Below are 26,197 nucleotides of genomic sequence, written 5' to 3'. Positions count from 1 at the left end.
GGGGGGGGGGGGGGGGGATGACACTCTGCCGAGGCCTGGCATCTAACCCCTACCAACATACTTTAATGTTGTTATTTTATATGGCAGTAACAATTCATACCTGTTAATGATTTTTCCAAACAATGCTCTGAAATTGAGAATGTAGGGTGGACGGTTGGAAAGAAGTGTAATTTACTTTTATAAAGAGAGTGGTGTTGTTGTGATAGATAGATAGATAGATAGATAGATATCTTTTATGTTTCTGTCAATTCAATGACCCTTCAGATTTGTAACCTGATGGGAATGCTTTGATTTAACCTGGCAGTGCAACGATGTGTTGCAAGAAAAAATGGAAAAATCACAAATAAAATATAAAAAATATATAATAATGTATATGAAAAAACCTGGTCTCAGGACCAAGGAAGAGGCCAAGATCACAAAGAGTACAACCTTAAACCCTTAAAATTGACAGACAACGTGGTAATGCTAAAATAAAATTAGCCATTTCATCTCATAAGCATTCGAATGGTGTACTCAGGCTTGCTGTAGAAGGAGTGATACCACTGTCATTAGACTGAGACCCAGACCAATGACCTTTCTTTTTTAGTTTCCAGTTTTTTCACCAAGCATACACTCCGTACCAATTATAAAGTGCCACACCACACAAAAAGTTTCGGCCAACAGAAACGTACTTTGCAAATAATTATTGACTGCTCTTTCACTTTCCATTTTTTTTCCTTTTCTTTCTTCAAGACTCGTGACATTGAAATTTAACCCTGGTGGCAACATTTTGCTATGACTCAGTACAGATGTGGGCATATGCTTTCATGCATTTTAAATTGGAAACATTTCATGGTTTAAAAAAGGTAGAATTAAAAGCTTGATCAATATTTTAGGAACCGAAAGCAGGAAGTTTGTTTTGTTTTTTATTTCTTTTTCAGTTTTAATAATGAGTCTGGTTTCTTTTAACCAACAACTGTACAAGAGATAAAAGGCTGCTGAAATGTGCATCTTGAAACAATTACTTTTTTGTAAATTTCAAAACCAAATGGGAATGTCTTCTTACCGAATTAATCCACTATAAACAGATTTAGGCACCATGTAGAACAGGGTGGAGTGGCTGGAAAAAATAATCTGACTGTTTATCCCCTGTCCGTCCCATGTCAGAAGGACAATTGTGCATACAGAAACTTCACAATTCAAAAAACACTGAAGGTTTCATTTTATACATCTAAAAATTAACACAGTTTTGACTCCCATCTCCCACAACAGCAGTCCACATAATGGGAGGGAACCTTAAAACAGCAGCCATTTGTTAGGGAAAAAAAATAATAAACAGGCACGTTGGAATTGTGTTTATGTTGTAAAACAGATCACTGCCAAAACAGTGGAAATAGTTTGGTTTCTCACAGAAAACATTTCTTTTCCTTAAACTACATGCTTTAACCCCTACAGATTTCTGCTTCTCAGTAGTCCACTGGGATGAACGGGTGTTTCGCTCCATCATTAGATAATTTCAAAAGTCTTCTTCAGCTCCATAATAAGCTGCCAGTCAGATTTTGTCATCTCATCCCTAAACCAGTCCTTCAAGGCGTCAATGGACTGTCGGGTTATCTGAAAGAGGATGAGGAACAAAAAATATACAGTTTGAATGTAGAAACTATAGTAACAACATAACCCTACATAATAAGTGTGTTTTGAAAATATATTGTAATTATTGTAATGTTATTTAGGACTAAAACAACATGCCACTAAAGGATTGGTGGAGATGGATAAGTTGCAGGATAGTCACATTTTAATTTTATTTAAAAGCAGGTAAAGCCTGCAATCACATATAGTGCCAGGGCCTATAATCATGATGACTGATGCAATCAATGTTTAGATTTCTCCTGTTATTACCATTATTACTATTACCTTGCTAACGATGATGTCAGTAGCTTCGAAATGTCGTCCAAACATTTTGGGCGACTCTCCAGGGATGGGATCTACTTTAATACAGATCTCTTGGCCTTTCTTCGCACTATCCACCGTTTTGTGATTGATTTCAATGCTTGTAACAATTCCAATTTCCACAAACTGTAAAAAAACACCACAGTACAGGTGAATGCCATGAAAATGCCATTTTTTGCCACATAAGTTTGGTTTATGCTTCAGACCGACATTATTTCTAGTCTCTGTGACAGGTCGGAATTACGTCATCCACACACTTGCGATGTGCGTCTTTTTTGGAAAGTCGTACAGCCCTTTCTCACGCGTCTGCGACCTGAAATCGAAGGTTCACAGGGACATTTGCTGCATGGTCGGAGTGAAGCTGCATAGCTTTTATAGCTGTCTGCACCAGAGGGATTGCATTCATCTGTGACAGAAGTATGAACCAGCCATTACTCTCGAAGCATAACATTTCCAATACATAGCAGCAAGAAAATAAAAGTATGTTCTGTAGGTAGAAAGCCAGGTAAAAACACAGAAACAAACAAAAAAGGTTAAACAGTTTATCCCCAGAACGAGAGCCTGACTTACCCCTTTACTTGGCACACAGAGTAGAGTTCCTTGTCGAAGTATCCCAGCTTCTATATTCACCCCCATCACTATGGGATCTCGGGAGTTAAATATGAACTGGGGCAGAATACGAATCTTACAAGGGAACACTGCAATGTGCCTAGAATGAAAGAAAGATTCTTAGCATTCCTTTTACAGAGTACTTGAACAGCTAAGAAAGTCAGTAGACAGACTTTCAGAATAAAGAGAAGATATTAATAAAAGATAAGTGACACACACCTTTACTAATTTATTTTTAGACATGTAAACAAATAAACAAAGCCCCTTACTTAAATTCGTCCTGTTTCTGCTTCTTATAATCTTCCCTGTATTTTGTAAAAGCGTCAAATAAGTGGTAGATAATTTCTGCGCTGAAGATCCGGACACCTAAAGTGTCAGCCAGCTCCTGGGAATCTCGCTCGATCTTGACATCAAAAGCAAGAATCACTGCATACCTGCAACATGAAAGAAAAGGTACCGAGTTAGAGTAAAGCTTTCTTCAATAAATCTGGACAGAATTATGTGGGAGGATTACGTGCAGTTTAAAATCATCCAATGTGATATTCAATTTATACATCCCATATTTTTAGCAATTTTTAGCAGAGACAAAATGTGGGTTTATTCAATTGATCCAAACAGTGGTCAATCTAAACACCACCAATATCAAAGGAGACTTTGTAAAAACCAGCATCTCCAATAGTGTTTGAGATACTTTCATGTATTTTTTGTCTTTGATAGCAAGTAAAAAAAAAAACAAAAAAAAACAGGCATGGTTCTGTTTTAATATTTAAACCGTGCCTGATCATTTCAGATCAACTCAATAAACACCATCACTCATTCTCAGGGTGTTGCTTTATAAACTTACATTTCATGGCAAATGTTTCGACTAGACTTAAGATTAAGAGCTTTTTGATCTCATTGTTCCAAATGAAACATATGACCCCAATGTGTTACTGGGGTAGGATGTTTCTAGCCGAAACGTTAGTCATTGAATTTGAGTTTCTTTTAGTATTTCTAAATTCAGCATGTAAATTCAGCAATCAAATGATTGCTCAATAGTGGCATGGTGTTGCTATAGAAACCTGGTCGCATTGCATGTTAAAAAATATAAAAGTATACTGTTTGTGCTTCTTGCCATTTTCTGCATTAAATCCATAATATTTTCTTGCAAGACTTACTGAAGATCATGCTCCAACATAGTTGATGCCTTCATGACATCTTTCTTGTGGACAGGACCAATGTTAATTCCAGCATACTTTAAAAAGACAGAAGATGTAAATAGCTCAGTAAAATTGAATGATTATATATCTGTCAGGTATACGTATAACCTAATGAAATATTGCAGTGTGAGATTAAAAAAATAAATAAAAAATCATCCCAAATCAAATCTTTATCTCTATCCTCATTCCTCTGGCACATTAAGAAATTAGTTTATTTTGTAGGCAAATCCCATTTGAACCAGTTAACTACTGCGATTAATGCAGATTAATTTTGGGATATTCATTTTTTTAATGCATGTTAATCACACTCCTCTGTCTTGGCCCTCTTAGCATCCCGTAATTAATTTCCTGCAACACAACAGAACTTAATTATGTAGCAAAGCACTCAAACTGAAGGAGCTGGGAAGTTTTATTTATTTATTTATTTATTTATTTATTTTAACATTTTGACGGTTCATTGGATAGAAAGAGGGTTCTTGTATCTACTGTCAAAGTGAGTTCCAGTATCACACAACTGCATCTAGTCTGCTGTACCACCTGCATGCTAAACATGCTTTCACTTCTGAAAATACACTTTCTAGTAGTTCTTCTGCTACAGACAACAACAATACAACAACAAATGAAATCCGTCAGTTTCGCCAGAGTACTCTTAGAAGTTCAGGATCGCTGCAAACACATGAATCAAGCTAAGTACGATACTATAACCAGTACGATACTATAACCAGTACGATAGCTACCAACTACAGACCTGTTAACGTTGTAGCTTTGTTTCATTTCAATAACCATAGGATATAACCAGTACTCAGTGAATGTTTTGTTTTATTTAGGCAATTTCAAGTTATTAATACAAGAGAATTTGTTATTAAATACATTTGAAATTATTATTACTATTTAAACAGCAATGAATAACATCATTATACGAGTAAAGGGAACAGTAAAGGAAACGTAGAATTGTAAATGCAGTAAGGTGAGGTAAATAAACTGCCTCCATTGTGATTGAGCAGTTGGTTAAAACAATTTAACAACAAATGCTGGATTATAAATAAATCTAAAACTATAGAGAGAATCTTGAAATAGGAAAACAGAGTTTTTATGCTGGGTTGTTTTTTTGAATAATAATAATAATAATAATAATAATAGCATCAGTAATAAAACCTACTTAAATGAGATGGTTGCAGTAATTGTATCAATTAACTGCAATTAAAACCAAGATTAAATTGTGATTAATTTTATTTATTTATTTTAATCGTTTGACAGCCCTAGAAAAAATATTTTTTGAGGTTTTTTTTGCATTCCAACAGCTTTTAAATAGGGTTGTGAACCTTGGTTCTACAGTATATCACAATTCATTGTAAAATACCAACATAAAAAAACTAAGAAATAGCTGTTGCATAATCTGGTAGTAAATACCCCCCCCCAGTTCTTTAGCCATGCTGATAGTCTTCGGTCTTTAAAGCTGCAACATGTGTTTGTCTCTGTGCATCTGTATGTATGAGAATGTTAATAATTCCTTTTTCACAGAAATACTTACTGGCACTTTTGAAGTCCTCAGGAATTCCAGCAATGCTTCCAAGGAGCCCAGGGTGGAAGCTTGAACGTACACTCCTTTCTCCTCTAGTTTGATAGAATTTAAGGTTTGTTTCAGTTCACGGATGAGTTCATCCTAAAAGGAAAAACTGAGATTAACTTTAAAGCAACGGCATAGTTTAAGCAAAAGCAATACTTTACAGTAAGTCAAAACACTGAAAACTCTGCATCATAGCCACCAAGTTAAAACCAAGCAGATGCTAGACGATCTTCAGACAGCCTCCAAAATCTAAGGGATTGACTTTGAGTCTCAATGGTCACATCAAAAAGGAGGTATTTTACTGTACTGTATTTTCAAAAGCCATTTTAACATACACTGTATAGACAATTCAGCTTAAAGCTACTCAGTAAACTATGGGAAAAAGTAAACTTAATTTTGGAACAGAAATCATCATAAAAATGGACAAATAAAATAAATAATTTGCAGCCTAACTTTTTTTTTTTTTTACTATCTCTTTAATGCTCCTACAAATAGTCAAATACGTGCCATTTATTTACTAAGGGAAGCTACTCTCTTAATGCACGAAGAATAAGAGATTATTATATATATATATAAATATATATATACACACACACACTGTGTATATATATTTATTTTTTATATATATATATATTTATTTATATTATATGATAGATAGATAGATAGATAGATAGATAGATAGATAGATAGATAGATAGATAGATAGATAGATAGATAGATATAGATAGATATAGATATTTTTTTCTTAAATGCATGGAGAAATAAAGCCACACTTGAATGGAAATAACCATAGCGGACAAGAGAAAATGGCAAGACTGAAACCATACTGCCAATCCCATGGAAAACAAAGATAGTATGTAATATAATATCTTACAATGTGTTAAACATTCCCTGTCAGTTAACTTGGTCACATCTTAGCATGCCCTTGTTCAACCAGTTTCAAGATTTCAGAGGAGGGCCACTTTTTAGGGTTGATTTGGCCTATCAGCCAATTTCAATTAAAAATATGCTGCGCATTTTACTACAGTCATTGTTACACATGACTGTGAAACAAGTCAGGCAAAATAACTGTTAGTAGGGTATTCCTGACCCACAAACTCTCTGTTGACATGCCTATGTATTTCCCTGGTAATTGGGGGTCTAATTCTGGAACTTAAAGACCAAACAACGGCTGCACTGCATGTCTTGGAAACGGAAGTGCTCCATGCCCCTTTCATAAAAACATTTATTTTATTTTTTTTAATTGTTTTCTATATATAAAATAACAGAACTGGAAATAAAGCTTCATTGTAGATTTCAGAATGTTGTCTTTGCTACTTACAGATAGTGAAAGAAGCCAACACATCACCAATAAAAGCATGTCTGTGACATTTCTTATCCTGCGGCTGGCTTCTGCATCCCCGGAAGGGATAATATAGTTAATTACAGTGACCTACCCTCAGTACAGGGATCTCGTCCTCTTTGTGAGCGACCAACAAAGGCAATCCAGCAAGGGTCTTTTCCAGGTCCTTCCCCAGGATCTTCACCCCCTGGGCAGTACACACCTCTTTGTGCTTCTCATACTGGTTCTGAAATATTATCACAGTGCTTAGATATTCACATTCTATAGCCAGCAAAAACAGAGAAAAAAAAACTACTAGGGTTTGAGTGTGTCTTATACTCACAGTACCTGCTTCATACAAAACAAATCAATACATACTTAAGCCTGTATAACTATTTTAACACAAATACAGATTTATAATTAGTTCTAATATTAAAACCATTAAAACCTCCTCTTCTGAATGGCAAACCTAGCCATGTCAAATTTTGAAACTGTTCCTCAAAGAACTATAAATTTAATATTTATTTTCTACCAGCCTATTGTGTCTTATAGGTTGCATGTACAGAACTTGAACTCTACGGTTATAAAACTACTGCTACCAAACATATAAAAGTTGCCCTTACATTTCCAGGCCTCATATTATTATTTGTTTATTTAGCAGACGCCTTTATCCAAGGCGACTTACAGAGACTAGGGTATGTGAACTATGCATCAGCTGCAGAGTCACTTACAATTACGTCTCACCCGAAAGGCAGAGCACAAGGAGGTTAAGTGACTTGCTCAGGGTCACACAATGAGTCAGTGGCTGAGGTGGGATTTGAACCAGGAACCTCCTGGTTACAAGCCCTTTTCTTTAACCACTGGACCACACAGCCTCCCATATAATTCAAACTGTGTTAAATCTTACTATGTGCAGACAGATAATGCGTCTGTACTTCTATAAGCAGTAATGCAATTATAATTTAGGAAGTAAAGAAGTCTCTCTCACACCTTGACGCGCAGTTCTTTGAGTGGTGGGGGCAGCAGCAGCCCTCTAATCTGGGTGATGATTGGCCCTTCCACACCAGGAACAATAATGGTTTCTCCTTCCCTCAGGGAGCCATTGATCAAGATGACATCAATCGTGGTTCCCATGCCCGGGAGGGCTTTCACCTGAGAAACAGGGAAGGCTGATACTGAGTACGAAACAGGCTCTGTGGATTTCAGTACAGACACCTACATGATTGGAATAACCCACTACATGCATTATTCTACTTGTACGGTGCTATATTACATGAATGTGCATTTCTCAAATACCTTTTGCCTGGTTTGAATATTTTATTTGATGTCTAGAAGGGCAGCAGCTGATTGGTAGACAATAAAAATAAAATTTAAATGAGATGCGAAATCACTCTCAAGCCTTATCGGATAGATGCGGCCGTTCTGCGCAGGCCAGTGCTGTGACTGATTGACAGAGCAGTTTGTGGGAATTATAGCCTTTGTTCTACTTCATGTGGGATCCATCCAGTTCACTAGTTCAATCAAACCATAACCTTTTTATTTGCATTTAAGTATGTGCCTAATGCTAATATTGTTAGGTGTACTATTTTTGTGCTGAGAAACTAAAGAACTTCTTAGATTATCACACTAAATGTCAAAACGTCTGTTAGACTAAAAAATGTTATTTTGTTTTACTCATGGATACCCTCTTTCTATTTTATTCATTAAAAGATCATAAGCCATTACATCTGATTAATATGCCAAGATTAAACAGACAGAATTATTGTTCCTACTCCAGTGACTAGACAAATAATAAAAGACTAGATCAACCAAAAGGTCGGCAAAAAGGTCGGTTCTTAATGTAACAAGATATTTTACTAGTGAATTTGTGTTTAAACAAATATAGATTTTTGTTACTACAGTATATTGATCCAAGCTTTTTCTCTATGAAAGTGGGTTGTACATACCTCCATAACCTGAGCCCTCAGCTCATCGCAGTGCGCCAGCCTCTTACTCAGCATGGTCTGGGTTAGTTCTACCAGCAGGGCAATCAGGTTGCCCATTCCATCCCCGGTGTGCGCAGATGTGGGCACGAGAGACACAAAGGTGCGAGGGTCTTTATTTTCATGGAACAAAGCCGCATTCAGACCCTAAAAACATTGATTGAGATCAATCAAATCAACCAAACTTCTTAAATATTTTAAACAACCAACAGAAATGGTTAGGCTGATCACATTTTCTTTGAAAAATGTATGCAATAATGCCAATACACTACAGTGCAATTGTTCCATAATACACTTTCATCTTCCTCAAAACTTGAGTTCTAGTCCTGTACTTTTGGTCCAATAAAATGTATTTAAATTAGAAAATAATTGTTATTCTATACATACTGAAAAAAGAACCATCACCTTGATCTGCTCAATAGTGGTGTCTAGTGGGGAGCAATTATAGTCTTCCCCTTCCTATTATGTTTTGACACCTCACCTATTTTTTTTTTTTTTCAGATCAATGGGTACAAATACCTGCCCCATATTTTTTAAACTAGTCTCTCTTACTCTAGTCAAGAAGTCAATAACACTGTTGATATTCTTTTCAGTCTTAAATCAATGTTTGGATAAATCTTGCACAATGTGGATGCAGACATTACATATTTCCCTACGTGATTAAATAGCGTTTTGGTATTTAACTAGACATTTTCTGGCATGTTAGTTTAAGAACATCAATGTCAGGGGGGTCCCAAAGAAAAAGTGAGGCAGTGAGTGTTCCAAAAATAGAACAAATGGACAAGTGAAGGAAATAAGGCCCTAGGCACGGAGTTACTCCTGTCTCTGACTGTGCACCTGGGATCACCCCGCATCACCCCTGAGTCTGCGGACATAAAACCACCTCCCATCGGAGTTTCAATGTTAATGGTCAGGCCACAAATTTACAGCAGGGTTCTACCAAAGGGACATTAGCAATCAAGCTAGAAAGAACCACAATAGCTTCCTTAACCCTGTTACTCTGTTTACACCTTACTGCCTGTGTCACACAGATGTAAATTAAATGTGTCAAACCTGCTGGGCAAACTCCAAAATTACTGCTTTGGCTCTTTCATCAAATTCATCCTTTGTATTTTTCTTTTGTTTTTTCAACGTGGTAACCAAATCAGTTTCTGGGCTTTTCTTCCAGTCATATAACCTGTCAATCTGAAGAAGACACCACAAACTTTAATGTTTGCAAACGACCCCAAGTTCTATACAGATTAAAACAAAATGTGCAATTATAAACATGCAGAGCTAGACAAGGTATTTTGAAATAAAATGTTATGTTAATTGACCCCACAAGGAGCTATAGGAAAAACATTTGTATTATTGCTATGATTATTAAATGAACAGATCAAATTACAGCACTCTCTTTAACACTAGAACTACCATTTTGATCGATCGCGGTTTTTAAATGCATTTTTCTCCACTGATTTGGCAGCTAGGCACCTGTGCTTTTTTGACTTTTCCTAAACATATGTATTAAACATCTCAAAGCATCATACCAAGACAGTGATGAAAATGACTCTGATCACAATTAGTGATAGTGACAGTGATGGTGAGAACGAAGTTGCAGAAATTTTGGGACACAGACAAACACAAACACAGATTTTTGTTACCACCCGGAAGGCAGAGGTCGATCGATGGGCCGTGTCGACTGACAAAGCGTGTAGCAGACCCTACAGCAGAAGTTGGTGACTGCCCTGCAAAACGCAAGCGACGCCAGTGCCAGGGGAACAAGACATGTGACAGCTGTACCGTGTGCAATACGGCAGCGTGTGGCAAGTGCATGGCACATGTACAGAAGCATCATGTCTGTGTTGGCTGCACAAACTAGTTATACGTTTCCATCTTTTTAACAGTTATACGTTCCATCTTTTGAACAATGCACATTTTTAAGTTTTACCTTTCCATCTTTTGAACAGTAGTAAGTTCCATCCTTTGAGCTTTTGAACGTGTTAATAAACAACTTTAATGTAGTCCTGTTGTGCACGTTTATATTACAAAACAAAACGGAATAATACTGTAGCAAACCAGCTATTGCGAGATGGAAATTACGGCTGAATAGTCGAACTCAGGCACAAAATAAAATACGGGTAAACAGAAGACACTTGTAAAAAATAAAATCGTCTGTTCTTTATGATAAGCAGCGCAATAAATTTCGATAAAGAACACAAAGAAATTATGGGAAAATATAAGTGAAGAAATCGGAATTCCAGGTAAGCACTATGTTTGATATGTTAAAATAAGCACACTGTTTTGACAACAGGTTTTCATTGAATGTCCGGGTGTAGCTTCTAGAAAGTGCATGCCATAAGATATTAAATATAGACTGAACTACAAAACAAATCATGTATCCAAGTATATCCAGCAGCACACACAGGTAAGTGGTGTTGTACTTGCAGCAAATGAAACTGTCAAACGGTTTTAATGTCAATCATATATGTTCTGTATACATGTATTTTTCCCCAATAATGTAAAACTGTCTGTTGTCTGACATTACACCTGCGTTTACTGTATTGTTTATTAAAAAAAAAAAAAAAAAATCGAAATGATTGTGTTTGGTAGTCCTATCTATACTTCTAATTTTGTTAAACACAGAACAGTTTAGGAGCGTGAGACGCTGCTGTAGTTTTATACGCTTTTTAATATAGCGGTTAAAAAAACCGCTCCAGTAATTCTAGGTATATATGTACATCTGGTAGTTCTAGTGTTAAGGATACCAATTTCCTGATAAAGCAATTGTAGAGCAGGCATTTGTGTTTTTACTGGGGGTGAGTGGGGCAGAGGTATAGTGCTGAAGTGGACAGAAGCCCACTAGCAAGGTTAAAACAATATGGCAGTGAAATGGGCAATTTCTAATGGACAATCATTTCAGCACTGTATTTCTAAGGAGAAAAAACACACCTCATTTTAGCTCCTCCACAATTACCCAACACAATAAAGAGGATCAACTGCAAAACAAACCATGGGTGGATTTTGTAACACATACCAGTCATTCGCTTTAAATATACACAGACCTTATTAAGTGCTACTATGAAGGGGCATTTCTTCTCCTTTAACAGGTTTATAGACTCTAGTGTTTGAGGCTCCAGACCGTGCATAATGTCCACTACCAGGATAGCGATGTCACACAGTGAACTCCCTCTGTTCCTCAAATTGCTGAAAGGTGCAAAATAACAACACACATTAACTGACAAAACTATGCAATACCAAACACAACACATAAAGTTTTAAGACATTTGTCTGTTCCACCATTCATTTTAGTTTTAATTTATTTTTGTTTGGGGGCTCCCGAGTGGCGCATCCGGTAAAGGAACTCTGAGTGGAGTGCCAGATGCACCCTATAGTCTGGAGGTCGCAGGTTCGAGTCCAGGCTATTCTATTGCCGATCGTAGACGAGAGCTCCCAGGGAGCGGTGCATGGGGGGGGGGGTACAGTAGTTTGTACAGTTAGTACAGTAATTTGTTTTCAGTTTTTATTACCGTATTATTAAAATTAATAGGATTTAATGCAAAAGGTGCATACTATACACTGTATTGCAATTCACTATTTTGCAACAGATCCAAAAATAATTTAATCAAAAAACACAACACACACAATACCTGAAAGACTCATGTCCTGGGGTATCGATGATCAACATCCCAGGAATCTTGATATTCTCTGCGTCAAACTACAAGCAGGTTACAGGGTTATCCTTCAACTTCTTGTGCTAAAGTATCAACAGTATATTCATAACAGCAGCCTTGTACAATATTTCATAAAATATATTACTGAACAACAATGTCGGAGCAATTGCTCAGTGCTTACAACTTTTTTTTTTTTTTTATTAAGTCATTGCCAATTAGTTTTTATTTTATTATTTTCTCCCCAATTTGAAATGCCCAATTATTTTTAGGCTCAGCTCACCGCTACCACCCCTGCGCTGACTCGGGAGGGGCGAAGATGAACACACGCTGTCCTTCGAAGCCTGTGCCGTCAGCCGCCCATTTCTTTACACTCTGCAGACTCACCGTGCAGTGCGCGGTGAGCCGAGGACACCATGGCCGACCTAACCCTCCCTCCCCCCGGACGATGCTCGGCCAATTGAGCGCCGCCCCCTGGGAGCTCCCGTCCACGGTCGGCTGTGGAATAGCCTGGACTCGAACCGGCGACGTCCAGGCTATAGAGCGCATCCTGCACTCTAGTGAGTGCTTTTACTGGATGCGCCACTCAGGAGCCCCTTGTGCTCACAACTTTTGTTGGTTGTTCCTCTTCCAGTGGCGTGCAAGTAGCTCTACACTGGTGCATATGTATACAAAAACAAAACACCTTTTTGTAAATTGATTAAGGTCACTAATGAGTGCATATAAAATACATTACTTACATTTTTTACCATCTTTATCTGGTCAATAATAGTCTCTAGAGGGACATTGGTGGCACCAATCTGCTGAGTGATACCACCTGCTTCACCGTCCTGCACATTTGTGTGTCGCAGCTGAAGGAGAAGAAAACATTTAGGTTAAACCGATGTGGAAGAGAGAGTCAATTTTTAATGGATAACACAGGTAATGGAACTTAATAAAATAAAAGAATACAGCTGTGTACCAAACATTAAGACAGGGGTTAGTCCCAGGTCCAGCATATGTAAACCTCAATATATATATATTTTTTATCATATTTCAACATGACTTCCATCTACCAAATCATTTGCGACCCCCTTCTGACATCCCCGCGACCCCCGGTTTGAGAACCCCTTTATTAAGACAATAGCTCAAGGTGTACTGTGTCTATGCAGCTTTAACTTCACATGGCATTCATATTAGGTAAAGGGTCAAATCAGTACAGTTACATGAGATCAAGTTTTCAGAAAACTAATATATTCGGGAAAACTGAATCAGAAAATTGGTTTTATTAAAACACATTTTTCTCTGGTTTGCTTCGCTAGAAAAATTCAAGCAAAACTTGAGTTTCTTTTTAAGTGAATTTAAATGTGTTTGTTTGGTTCACTTGCAGCTGCCTCCAGACTAGGTTCTCTTGCTGATCACTTGCTGATCACTAGACTAATAATCCTTCCTATGCCTTTGACCTATGGTGGCCTGGGCTGGAATCTAGCTTGTTTAGTTTAGTGGTCTTATCCTAGCCTCTGTGGACATCACAACAATCACAGCACAATTCAGCACAACTTGCAAGTCTATGTGAGAAAGGCCCAAAACTGGATAGTAGGTGGTGTTCAGGTCAGGACACATATTAGATGCTAAACAGACATATTTACTGAGAAGCTTGGATACACTACATAGTTATTTATAACAGAATACATAATCTTAAACCTGTACATACCTTATCTAGAATCTTTGTTTTCCCTGTATCTACGTGTCCAAGTACACAGATTACTGGAGATCGCAGTTTCTCTGTATTGATATTTTTTATATTTTCAGCACGCCGTTTCTAAAAGGTATAAAAAAAAGGCAGATTAGCAGTTGTGCAAGCATGATAAAACCAAGCATCACAGAAACAATTTAAACAGCTTTAAGCCAGAATTAAACCAAGTCAGCTTTGAGGTGAGCTTTCAGACACAAACCAGTCAAATAAAAACAATTAACTAGCAATTATTTAAGTATTACAATAATAACAATATTGCTTTTAAAATAGGAGTTACAAAATGTCAAAGGGAAGTAGTTCTGGAGATTTATATCCTTAACCCACCTAACCAATCAGAGGAAAGAACATATCAGCAACCGGTTTCATCACAATTGGACACAGGGTCTCATTATAAAACCCAAGGGTGACAAACATACATAGACAAGCACTCCCACTAAACCCCTGAAAGACAGATATACACAACAAGACACAAGGGTACCTCAATTCGTTTCTTGGCTTTATCGTACAGCCGCTCCTCTTTGGTGCGCCCATCGTCAGAGTCACTCTCCGTTTCAGACTCGGAGCTGAGGTCTTTGCTGGGCCTTTTATTCGGAGGACTCTTTCCTGCCAGTGGCTGTTGCTGCTTCTGCGTGTCATCAGAGGCCTTCTCTTCCTCCTCCTCCTCCTCCTCACTCTCTTCCTCATCTTCTTCCTCATCATCTGCTTCTTCATCACTCTCCTCTTCCTCTTCGTGTTCTCCTGCTTTTTCTGTCACCTCGATGTGGACCTTCTTCATCTCTGCCAAACAATATGGTTAAAATATTGGTTCTGTTAAACTGATTGATTAATATGAGGTTTGGTACTTGTGTAGTTGGTGTACTCTGCATTATTGCAAAGTGGCTGCAAATTACAACCAGATTATAATGCACTCAATAATTCGTGTTACAGAAGGTCCTTAGCCATGTCTAAAATGACAGAGAAACAGACAGCCTCTGTTTACAGTGGAGTAGACATGTTCTGCTTGTCCTGAAAAGCTCAAACATGACTGTCCAATCATTTGAGGAACTCACCTTTCTGCTTTTCTTTTTCCTTTTCCTCATCACTAGCCATGGCTTCCCAGTCATCCAGGTCTGCATCTGGCTTCTGTTCTTTAACTGGAAAGACAACAATTACCTTAGTGGTGTATTCTGGACGCTGTAGTTTATTCTAGGAACATGTCATGGGCATGTGAGATATCACTGGAAAGCCCCTCATTGGACAGCTCTTTCATATTGACTGTGTTCCTAGTTCTTTCCATTTTCGAGTTACAGGCACTTGAACACGCCTACCAATTTGCTGCGTGTCACAGCACTGAATGAGGGGGTGGTAGAAAGTACTCATACCGGCATGCCTGACATCAATGGAAAGCGTAAAGCCTGCGCTTTTAAATGACATTGAAACTGGAATGCCACCTGTTGAAGCAACTGAGTAATAGGCAACAAAAGAAACTTAGCTGACTCATGTCACATGACTCAAGCCTTAGTTTCGGTTTGCTGTAGTTTCGTTTAGGAACGTCTGTTCAGGACATACAATACATCATTGGAAAGCTCCAAATCTGTACTTTCAAACAAGCTAGGAAACTATTACAATGCCTGAGATATTCACTTGTCTATGCCTGAGGTCCATACGGACCCCAAATCTAAAGCAATTTGGGAAATTCAACCAGGCTACCTGGACTAGAATTATACTTTGCATAGTGTACCAGGATGGGTGCCTGACAACTACCTAAAAGGAAACATAAATCAAGTCACTAGATCCACATAATAACTGACGCAAAAGCCCCATGTGTTCCAAATGGACCCCAGGTTACCTTATGAGGGTTAAAGACATAACTTAAAATAGGACAGAGGAGAATTCAATAAAGAACAAAAATATACAAAAAAGTGCACAGAAAACACTATTTAACTACCACTGGTGAGACCCTGCAAATTAATCTAATTTCTAAAGTGGAGTTTGTTCAATCCTGGCTATTTTTATAGTGTGTTCGTAAGAAATATGTTAAGGAATACAAACCTAATTTTCACAGAGGCCTATACAGTATTTGAACATTATATGGTTTATTAAAGCATGCAGCATTTTATTGGACTGGAAATGAGAATGCGTTTAAAGATATATTTTAATCAAATAGTCTTAAATTGCAAACCTTGCTCGGTTTGCTTCACTTCAGCGATGGTCTCTATTGATATTTGTTCTGTAGTTGGGGACATCACTTCCATTTGTTCTGAAAAGAAAGCAAGAAGCAAATTATAAATACAGTAATCAGTGATGTCTTTAATGGTGTCAATTATACAATGCTAGTAGACGCTAGCTAATACAAACCATTTGGAATAAGAACCAATACAGATTACATCGATAACATCGTTGCCTTTATCGAAAATGTGCATGGATTAATCTAATGCCATAAATTCACGATCAAAAATTTTAATCAATTAACAGTCCTAATTTATTATATCATTCATATTTATTTATATATATATATATATATATATTGTAATGAAGTGTGGGGCATTGTTGTCGAGGGCCGGTATTTTGGGCCATGGATTATGCACAGTCTGTATCCGGTTTAAGGAAATGTAGTTCTGCCGGTCTGGCGCAGCAGGACTTCAATTCCCAGGATGCCACGGGACCGCTGGGCAGCCATTTTACATGTCATAATTGTAAAGTAGGTGATTGTGTAATTGACTCAACAGCTGCCTTCGATTAAACAATTTGGAGCCTTTTAAAAAAGGCAGGGTCAACCTGTTGGTGGAGAGAGAGTTAGAGAGTGAGCTATGAGCTCAGTGAAGGTGGCCAGAACTAAGTCTTTCTGCAAGGCAGGACTTAAGAGTCCTAGTGTTTTGGAGCCGGTATGCAGCTTAGCTGCCAGAACTGTTAGTTAGGGAAACTTCCCTGTATAGTTAGTAAACCATTAAGGAGTTAGGCTTTTGTTTGTTTATTTGGATGTCTTTTTTTTTTTTTTTTTTTTTTTTTTAAGCACTGTAAATAATAAACACACAGGTACCGTCCTGTTTAAACTGCATTCCTAGAAGTTCGACTTTCTTTTATGCTAGAGGACAGTGTGAAAGGTCCGGAAGAAGTGACAAACTTATCAAACATAGTTGTCACTATATATATATATATATATATATATATATATATATATATATATATATATATATATATATATATATATATATATACACACACACATACACACACACACACACACACACTGTATATGGACACACAGTTGCAGTCAAAAGTTTACATACCCCAATGGAAATGTATAATTTGTGGTGAACACCTCGTATGGTATTGGTATCGTTTGACTTGCGTTTTAAAATTACTGTTCCTTGCCCATATTTTGCTATGTTGTATGACTTTCATTCTAAATGTTATTTTAACAGAAAGAAGAGTTAAGTCTTACCTTCTTGGATCTGTTGCTGCGGTTTCTTCTTCTTCTTGTCTACATAAATGGGCTTTTTTTTTGGCACTGAATCTTTGGATGGCACCTCAACACCTAGAAACAATCACCCAAATGGTCAGCTGGATGGATGTTTATATGATTGAGACTACAAATAGCAATATGCAGATTAATCCCCAATTACTTCACCTTTTCAGAAAAAAAATCCCAACATACTGACCAGTATAAAATTCTTCAAAGTACCCAACTGAAAAATCCAACAATAAGATAGTTGCATATTTACATCACGCAGGTCTCGTATCAGCCCTTTAAGACAGCAGAAATGCAAAGCTTTTCAGAAGGACTAAATTGGTTCAGTGGAACAGGCATACTTCATGCTTTTTAACATGCATGCACACTAACTCGTGATGCTTGAATTATTTCACAATTGAAGTCTGTATATTCAGTACCTCAGGAAGCAGAATGACAAGCCAGGAATATATTAGGATTCTCAATGTGTTCCTATCAATATTAAAAACTACCTATGTGGAATATTAAAGTGCACAGAAGGCTAAATGGTGTATGAATACAATTGAACAGAGCTGAACAATTATGTCGTACTGTAAAACTGATTGTGATTGTGGGAGCATTTCAAATTTAAATTGCACGTGGGCAGGTATCCTTATTTCAGCACCCAGCATACCTTGAGCCTGGAGGAGCTTGAGCGTGGCCTCCGCCCTGGCACGGGCTTCCTTTTGAGCTTTGGTCAACAGCTTCCCTTCCTTCTTTAAGCGCTCCTTCCTTTCCTTCTCTTTTTGTTTCTTCTTTTCCTTCCTTTCTTGTTCGAGCCGTTCCTACAGGTTGGACATGACAATTTGCATTAACATTCCACCAGAGGAGCTGGCACACTTTGAAACACATGGATTAAAAAGGTTTGCTAACTAGTGCTCTACTGTTAAGACAGCACCAGGGAACTGAAACACGTGATGAGAATGTGAAGGGATGATCAAAAGCCACAGCATGAGGCGCACTACCAATTTTTAAGCTGAAGCACGTATGTACAGTGGGAACCACATGTTCCGACTACAGCGACGCATAATCTTCCGGCAGAATTTGCAGCACAATTGAAGCTGGTGCGACGTGCGGCTTGTTTAACCACGCATTACGTGCCTTGTAGTGGCAAGTAGTGCTGTATGCCTGAGTGATCAACTCAGAGATTGATTAGTTTAGGCTAGACCGAGCGCGCAATAGAGTGAAAACAAAGCTGCATGAATTATCTAGTAAAGAGTTTGAAGAACCTAACATCCTCGGCGGAATCATTATTAACATCTCTTCATATTCTACATCAATATGAATAATAATATTTGGAATATGTTATAGTTTAAAGCTATTCACCCAGATTTACCAGTAACTAATGGGAGTTTAACCATACTTTACACAACAGCCAGTAGTTCTTTAGTTTTAACTCAGAGGGGGAGACACTTCAAATGCCACCTACTGTCAGGAATAATGAAGTTACCAAGACAGAATGTACAATGAAGATCATAAAAGTTACACGCAACTGACACCAAATTGGTGTACATAATTCATTTTTGGTTCAGCCTCCTTCTGGATTTTTAGCAGAAGTCTTGCTGATATGTTCTGCCATTCTTGAAGTTAGTTTGAATACTCAAAGGGGGGCTTTTATAAGCATGTCCTCACCTGCTCCAGACGCTGAGCTTCCAGTTCCTCGAGTCTCCGCAGCTGCTCCTCCTCCTCTTGCTTTGCCTGCTCTTCCTCCTCCTTCATGCGAGCGAGGGCCTCCTGCATGGCTATCACCGTAGCCTTGCTCGGCCCTTTCTTCTTCACCTTCTCCTCCTTCTCTCCTTTCTTTTTCTTTTTATCCTTTTTCTTCTTGTCCCCATCATTATCATCAGCTGCACATTTTAAAAAATGTATATAAAATACCCCACAAAAATATACACCAAATCAAAATGTATATAAAATTTGAAGACATTTTTATAGAGATTTTTCTCAAAATATAACAGAGCCTCCTCATTATAATCGCACTGTATCTTAACTGTGGCTTCACTATAGTTTCCAACTACAACGTTATATATAGTAGGGTTGGAACAAAAAAAAATAGATAATATCGACACTCATGATCATTTTTTTGCAGTGATCATTTTATCATGTTGAAAAATGATCAATAATCATAATTATCGTCCGTGACCCAATGAAGCAGGAAGCAGCTCTGCATTGAGCAGTATGCAGCACTGAACTGTCTGCATGAGGCGTAAAACATGATGTGTGAGCACTGCGTACACTGGGAAGTATTGATTTTAAACAAAATGCTTCTAACTTTACGTCATGGTTTGATAACAAGTTGTACACTGACAAAGCATGACTGGTTTTCTAACATAAAAACACAAATATTGTTGTTTGTAAAATAAAACGCTAGCTCACTGTAAAATTACTGTAGAAAAGAGGAACGATTGACTATTAAGAAAAATCCTGTGTCAAAATGTTTAAAGTAAATTGAATGGAATTACAAAAAAAAAACAAAAAAAAAACACACCACAACCATGTGACACGTTTAATATAGCCTAAACAAATGTGTTGCTTCTTTATTTTAAAACTACTATGAAGACATGAGTACTGTACTACAACCTATGCACCGCATGGGGAAAAATAAACGGGTGCTCAGAACCCTTGTATATACACCCACCCCTCGTTATATCGCCCCTCGCTATACTGTGGATTCGGATATATTGCTGTCCTGGAGTTGGCTCCCCATTTTTACTGTCTAACTGCGCATGCCTTAGCTGAAATATACATAGGCACTTAGAATTACTGTTTGATTTATTTAGTACTGCACATCACAAACAACAATAAAAACAAAACAATTAAAAACAAAGCATTAATATCGTACTGTTATCATATACACACGTATTGCACAATAATACAAAGCAAATTAAATATCTACTTGCTGAAGCGGTTTTTATTTTAGCCAACGAGGTGTTCATGTGTGGCAGCAACGTCAGCTCCTCAGAAACAAACCTCTTATGTTGGCAGTGGATTATTTCAATGCAGCGGGTTTGTGCATTTGAGAGAGGAGAGGAAGACTCATGAAATTAATTGGAGACTGAAGCTGATGAGAAGCAACTACCCTCCGCTGTACGAATTAAAACGGTGTACGCTTTATATACGAAAAATGAGAAAAAGCAGATTGCATAGAGGATTTATACTGGACCCTGGCGCCCCTGATAAAACGAGGGAGTGGTTGTACAGTATTTGTTAGCATATTTGTTTTTCTATGGGTCTCTCGCTATATTGTGGCCCTCGATATTTAGCGGATTTATATTGGACCCCCACATCCACGATATATCAAGTGGGTGGTGTATATGTGTTCCCATGGCGTTGCTATTGTAAAAGGGTAGTTGCATAAATAGAAGAGAGTTCTTTTAATGGAAGGACAGGCGGTTTATTTTATTGAACTGTCTGCATACAAGCAGCCATGTGCAAAACTCAGTATGTTCCTAAAAGGTGTTTTAAATGCAAGCCCTAGTTATATAGGATAAGGCCTGTAACTGAATCACATACTTTTCAAATGAAATAATAATCAAACCAAGATACTAAATCAGCCAGCTTACCTTCTCCTGCTGCAGCATCCTCTCCCTCCTTATCCTCAGAAGCTGTCGTCTCTAGCTTTTTGGGCTCAGCTCTGGCCACTCCCTCTGTCTCAGCTTTATTGGGTGCCTCCACACCCACTTCTTTCTCTTTCCCTTTCTCCTTTTCCTTCTGCTTCTTCTGCTTGGTCTTCTCCTCCTCCTTCTTCTTGCGATCGCGTTCCTTCTTCTCAGCTTTCTTCTGCGCTGCAGTCTTCATCTTGAAGGAACCATCGTCTTCCTCGCCACCGCTGTCTGCCTTAACAACTGCACTGCCACCAGCCTGGGCTTTCTGTTTCTTCTGTTGTGCCTTCCCTCTCTGGGAGAAGTCGTCCGATTCCTCTCCGCTGTCCCCCAGACAGTCACCACCAACGCCTCTACCAGTACCTCCCCGTGCTCCCCCTTTCGCACTGTGATCTTCCTCCTCCTCATCATCTTCCTCAGAGAGCAGTTTCCTGGCTGCCTTCTTCCCTAGTTTGCCTTTCTTTGTAGCCTTGCGGTCATCTTCCTCCTCAGAAGGATCTTCAGTAGCGGTGGAAGCAGAAGCAGCAGCAGCTGCCACTGGTGGCTGTTTGGCAGTCTTCTTGTTTTTCTTACCATTCTCCATGTCATCATCCCCCTGCTCCTCTTCCTCGTCTTCTTCAAAGCTTGCTTTCCTGCCTTTCCTGGTTTTCCTCTTCTCAGCTCTGATAGGGACATGCTCAGCTTCTTCTTTATTTTCAAGTTTCTGTTAGGGAGACAAAACAAAAACAATTGAATTGTATTTGTTATATTCTTTTTGTTGATGAAACAAAATGTATAAATAATTAACATGGATGAAATGTTTTCTGACCCCTCCCCCTGATCATGATGGAACACCTTTAAATATCACAGCTGTAAGCATTTTCAAAGTTTCACACCCTTTATTTAATTCATTATTATTATTATAGTAATAACAAAAACTAAAATGACATGAAAGAATTTAAATAAATTTGTGTGACACAAGACTCTCTAATCCACCCATAGATAATTATGTCCCCCTGCCAGTGCGTTTTTAGACAAAGCATACCTTGTCAGTCACTTGGTCTTTATCAGATTTTGCGTTTTGGCTTTCTAAATTGAGTTCTTCTAGCTCCTTAAGAATAGCGTCCTCACTGAAAAAACAAAACAAAAAATGATTAAACACAGACAGAGAATGGACAAAGATATAACAGCTCCTGTATTTGAAAGACACTTACTCAAAGTCTTGATTCTTTTTGTTTTTTTTCTTTTTGCCTTTAGATTTGGAGGAGTCCTGCTCCTTGGCAGCGCCTGTCCCTTCTATTTCAGCAGCCAGGGCGTCAATGTCAATGTCATCTTTGGCACTAGCAAACAAAATCATTCGAAAATATTAATTACATGCTCCCCGGGTAGAATGGAAATAATACTAACAGTGGATCATTCCACAATTATTATACAAGATCTATTTTTCCCATTCCATACATGACTGGAATGTTAATTCTCAGGATAGCAACATGCTAGTAAATATCAAGGTAAACAAGGATTTGCAAAGACACTGTCAGCACCAATGCGGACAACTAAAATGCCCGCTTTGAAGTGTAGAATTTGGAAGTGCATTATGCATCAATTGAGAACAGAACACCACTTGTGTATGTTTGAGGATCAAGGTTAATCCAAACAAAGCACAAGCTTTGCAAAAATAAATAAAAGTACATATTTCACATCTTCCATTACATAATATATTTCTGAACCACACTTATAACTCTGAATATTATTCCTTCCACTAATTGTACTGTGTAATTTATTTCAACTATGCTGATCTGAAGTGTTGTTGAATTATTCTAAAGCTGTATAGAATATATTAAGTAAAAACTTAAAAAAGCATGGTAAAGATAAGAACAAAATGTTGTGTGAATGTAAAGCAATTAAGTTTAAAATTTCACCTTGATAATCATATTTATGATATCTTGTTGAAAAGCTAAGCCTAGACACTTGCAAAAAAATCTTAATTTGTTTGGTTCCCCAGAGAGTCTTATCACCATCTCTGCACAAGCACAGCAGTACACAGTCCTGCGCTCTCTCCAGCAGTGGTGATGGGGACACTGCTAATGTACTGGCTCAAGTGTGAACCACTGCACAGTTCTGAGCTGCCTGGTGTGAATACTGAATAGGAACTAGACTCCAGCTGCATCCTTTCATCAGATCCATCATTTACGGTTTCTGCTTCCTACCATGATCCAGCGTCACTGTTAAACAACCATCTAAATTAAACAATTTGGCCAAAATGTTATAACAACATTTGGGAGAAAGGTGATCCCATATCTATATCTATATGTCTGTTTATTTATTTATTTAATTTAAAAGGAATTTTCATTAACAGAGAGTTCCCGACTAAGAAAGTAAGACAACCATATTCCTACCCAAGTTCACCTTTAAGACATAAAGAAAACAGTAAATCCTGATAATAACAAGCTCAGGTGTTTCTTATTAGGCGCTGCATGTTACTTTAAAATGAAATCAGCCGTAGAGGTCACAGAACTCTGGGCTTCCTACCGTTGAGCAGCTAAGTCTAAAATTAGCAATATTTGGGCTACCGAGGAGAATCCTGACATTGGATTTGCCGCATAAGACAAGTGCCCTACATCCTCTCCAACAGCCCATAAGAGATTGCTGGAAATAAAGCATCAACCTACTTTAAGTGGAGAATGCTAAAGCTGGCAGGGCCGGTCTTTAGCCACATAAAAGGCCTGCCACAGATTTGTTAATACCGGCTTATTCATAACTTCAAGCACTGACTTTAACTGCCAACTATGAGGCACAACAAAGTAATAAACACCGAGGTTCAACAACCTAAAGCAAGAGAAACAAAGGAATAGCTGAAAAGTGCTTGGAACAATTAAGAAAACTGAACAAACAGAATTGACAAATAGAAAACCCATGATATAATTTCCTTCCCGTCGTCTGGAACAAATGCATGTGTGTTTCTCCGTTTCTTCACAATTTTGATAGCAACAGAGTATGTATTGTTATACTTGCAGACCTGTCAAGTCTTCCTTATTAGCTGGGACTCTCCCATTTTTTGGACACTTCTCCAGGACAACTCCCAGGACAGATTTTCTCCAGTATTTTGCTCAAAACTCTACTGTTAAACCCCTTTATGTCAGCAAACCTTTAATTTCTGCAAATGTCATGTATGGTCTGTGGTTACTGCATTCTCTGTCTGTACCTAGCAGGGTTTAGGGCCCTGGGGAGCCCTGTGGCAGGCATGCGATCAGTGCGTGAGGCAAGCTCGGAGTCATATACTTTACCATCTACGATGGCTTCGCATGAGATAAGCCCTCCTGTTAAATACTGATGCAAATTTCAAGCTACTTGGATCACAACATATTCTCACATAATCCGAAGCAACGTTGGTAAAGGGCATATTTTCTGTAAACTATGCAGGACTGATTTTAACGGCGGGACATGGGAGCAAGAAAGATGTTTGTGGTAAGCACGAGCGATCACAAAAACACCAAAAAGCCAGTGACGCAGTGAAAACCAGAGCTTCAATAACATCTTTCATTGCCAAAGGAAAAAACGGAGACCAAGAAAATTACATATGCAGAGACTTTACATGTTGTGACTGGTTCAGCAAATCTGTATTAGATGTGTTCCCAGACTCACACATTGCAAAGTATTCTGCAGGAAAGTCTAAAAGTCACATAAATAGTGAAAAAGCATTTCAATTTCATATTCAGCATCTGCATTGCTTTAGAAATTCAGACTGATTGATAATATGTGTTTATATACAGTATTAGTGTGTTAATTTAAAATAGAAGATAGTTTACAATGAAATGTTACTGAAAGTGGTATTTATGATCCACCACATAGGTGCAGTGTAATGAATAATGTTGCAATACCACATTGCTGTGTTTTTTTTTATGATAGACTTACTGCATTTAGAGTTTTTTTTTTTTTTTTCTTGTTATGAAGTAGGTACCATGGCTTGTTGTGCAAAATCAACTACAGATGGACCTGCTTACAGAGTATTGTTTGCTGCCAAATCAGCCACCTACAACTAGGGACAGTGCAATAAGAGCCACAGGGGCCAAGAGAGAATTTGATTGTGAAGCATCTCATGGTTGTTTTTCTGCTTGATAGTTTTCACCGTATCACAGTCTATCATTCTACCGTAATAAAGTGGAATAGCTGTATGCCTTTGTATTGGTACAATATTCAGTTCAATTCATGCCACTGTGTTTGCACTTGCCACCTAAATACTTTTCTTGCAGGTTTTGAATTGAATGCCTAACTAATAATGACGAGCCTACTTATTTTAATAATAAACCAATGTAATAAAATCTCATACTACTTTTTAAATGAACTAAAAAAATAACAATTGATACGGACCACTCATTACCGTGTAATCACTAGGAATCGCATCAATGCGGAACTGCTACTGTTTTAACAAATGGCATGTTACTGTACAACAACGTGTACTGTGCAAGCACACAGAAGAAACGGATGATGTTGCAGTATTGATTTTGCTGGGGCTCTCGCGCGATTTACTCTTTCGAGAATGACCAACACAATTCTGTCACAGTATTGTCAATCCTCTGCTACGCAACCACAGACGTCTACCAATAACGTACGGTCCACACAATAATGAATAAACTGTTCATATCAATTGATGTATCGTATCGCAGAGCAACATCTGCCCATGTTAGATTTTGTAAAAAAAAAAAAAAAATTGCGTTCTAGTACAAAACGCTAAGGAAAACACACACACACACACACACACATATATGTACATTGGCTAACCTTGTTACTCGCTTATAAAATAATCATACAACGCATATTTATGAACATAACCCCACTGAATATCCACACAGCCCGGAACATGGGCCTAGAGAACAGTGAACAGCAACTAAACTCATGGGCATCCACTCATTCCGATGTACTGTCTACGTTGTACCGCTGTCTCTGAGACTAATTTCGCCAATGCTACGTTGGCGTTTACCTGTCTTCGCCCTTATTCTTCTGTTTTTTGCCCATTGTCCTTGTATTGCTGTATTCACAAATAAACGCTTCCTCGCTGCCCACCACTGCACGGCTCCACTTGCCACACAGATCTGCACTCTGCAACACATATGGCAGAAAAAACAAACTGCGCATGCGTCAAGGGGTCAGTACACACACA

General features: G+C 38.1%; 1 protein-coding gene across 1 annotated transcript; it reads right to left on the bottom strand.

Annotated features, from left to right (window-relative positions):
* Nucleotides 1–1,319: 1,319 nt before the first annotated feature.
* Nucleotides 1,320–26,193, bottom strand: LOC117405730 (eukaryotic translation initiation factor 5B-like). The gene is made up of 24 exons (XM_059030227.1): nucleotides 26,018–26,193; nucleotides 22,254–22,379; nucleotides 22,085–22,169; nucleotides 21,022–21,763; nucleotides 19,091–19,305; nucleotides 18,093–18,243; nucleotides 17,414–17,506; nucleotides 16,151–16,228; nucleotides 15,039–15,122; nucleotides 14,468–14,766; nucleotides 13,948–14,055; nucleotides 12,995–13,105; nucleotides 12,241–12,301; nucleotides 11,649–11,797; nucleotides 9,661–9,792; nucleotides 8,572–8,754; nucleotides 7,616–7,777; nucleotides 6,741–6,872; nucleotides 5,269–5,400; nucleotides 3,696–3,772; nucleotides 2,808–2,972; nucleotides 2,500–2,638; nucleotides 1,894–2,055; nucleotides 1,320–1,593 (listed from the first exon to the last, which is right to left on the bottom strand). Exons 1-24 carry the CDS (start codon nucleotides 26,170–26,172, stop codon nucleotides 1,486–1,488), a joined length of 3,849 nt encoding a protein of 1,282 aa, XP_058886210.1. The 5' UTR covers nucleotides 26,173–26,193; the 3' UTR covers nucleotides 1,320–1,485.
* Nucleotides 26,194–26,197: the final 4 nt, after the last annotated feature.

This window comes from Acipenser ruthenus, chromosome 9 (genome assembly GCF_902713425.1).
Source record: "Acipenser ruthenus chromosome 9, fAciRut3.2 maternal haplotype, whole genome shotgun sequence".
Lineage (NCBI taxonomy): Eukaryota > Metazoa > Chordata > Actinopteri > Acipenseriformes > Acipenseridae > Acipenser > Acipenser ruthenus.
Note: the sequence above shows the minus strand (reverse complement) of the source record. Positions and strands in the feature narration are given on the sequence as shown.

Excerpts from the sequence above, each read along its gene's own strand:
- LOC117405730 (XM_059030227.1), bottom strand. The coding sequence starts at position 26,172 with ATGCGCAGTTTGTTTTTTCTGCCATATGTGTTGCAGAGTGCAGATCTG. Across the intron at positions 16,229-17,413 it reads GCAGCAACAGATCCAAGAAG|AACAAATGGAAGTGATGTCC; the intron begins GTAAGACTTAAC and ends CTTTCTTTTCAG. Across the intron at positions 11,798-12,240 it reads CGATACCCCAGGACATGAGT|CTTTCAGCAATTTGAGGAAC; the intron begins CTTTCAGGTATT and ends GTTATTTTGCAC.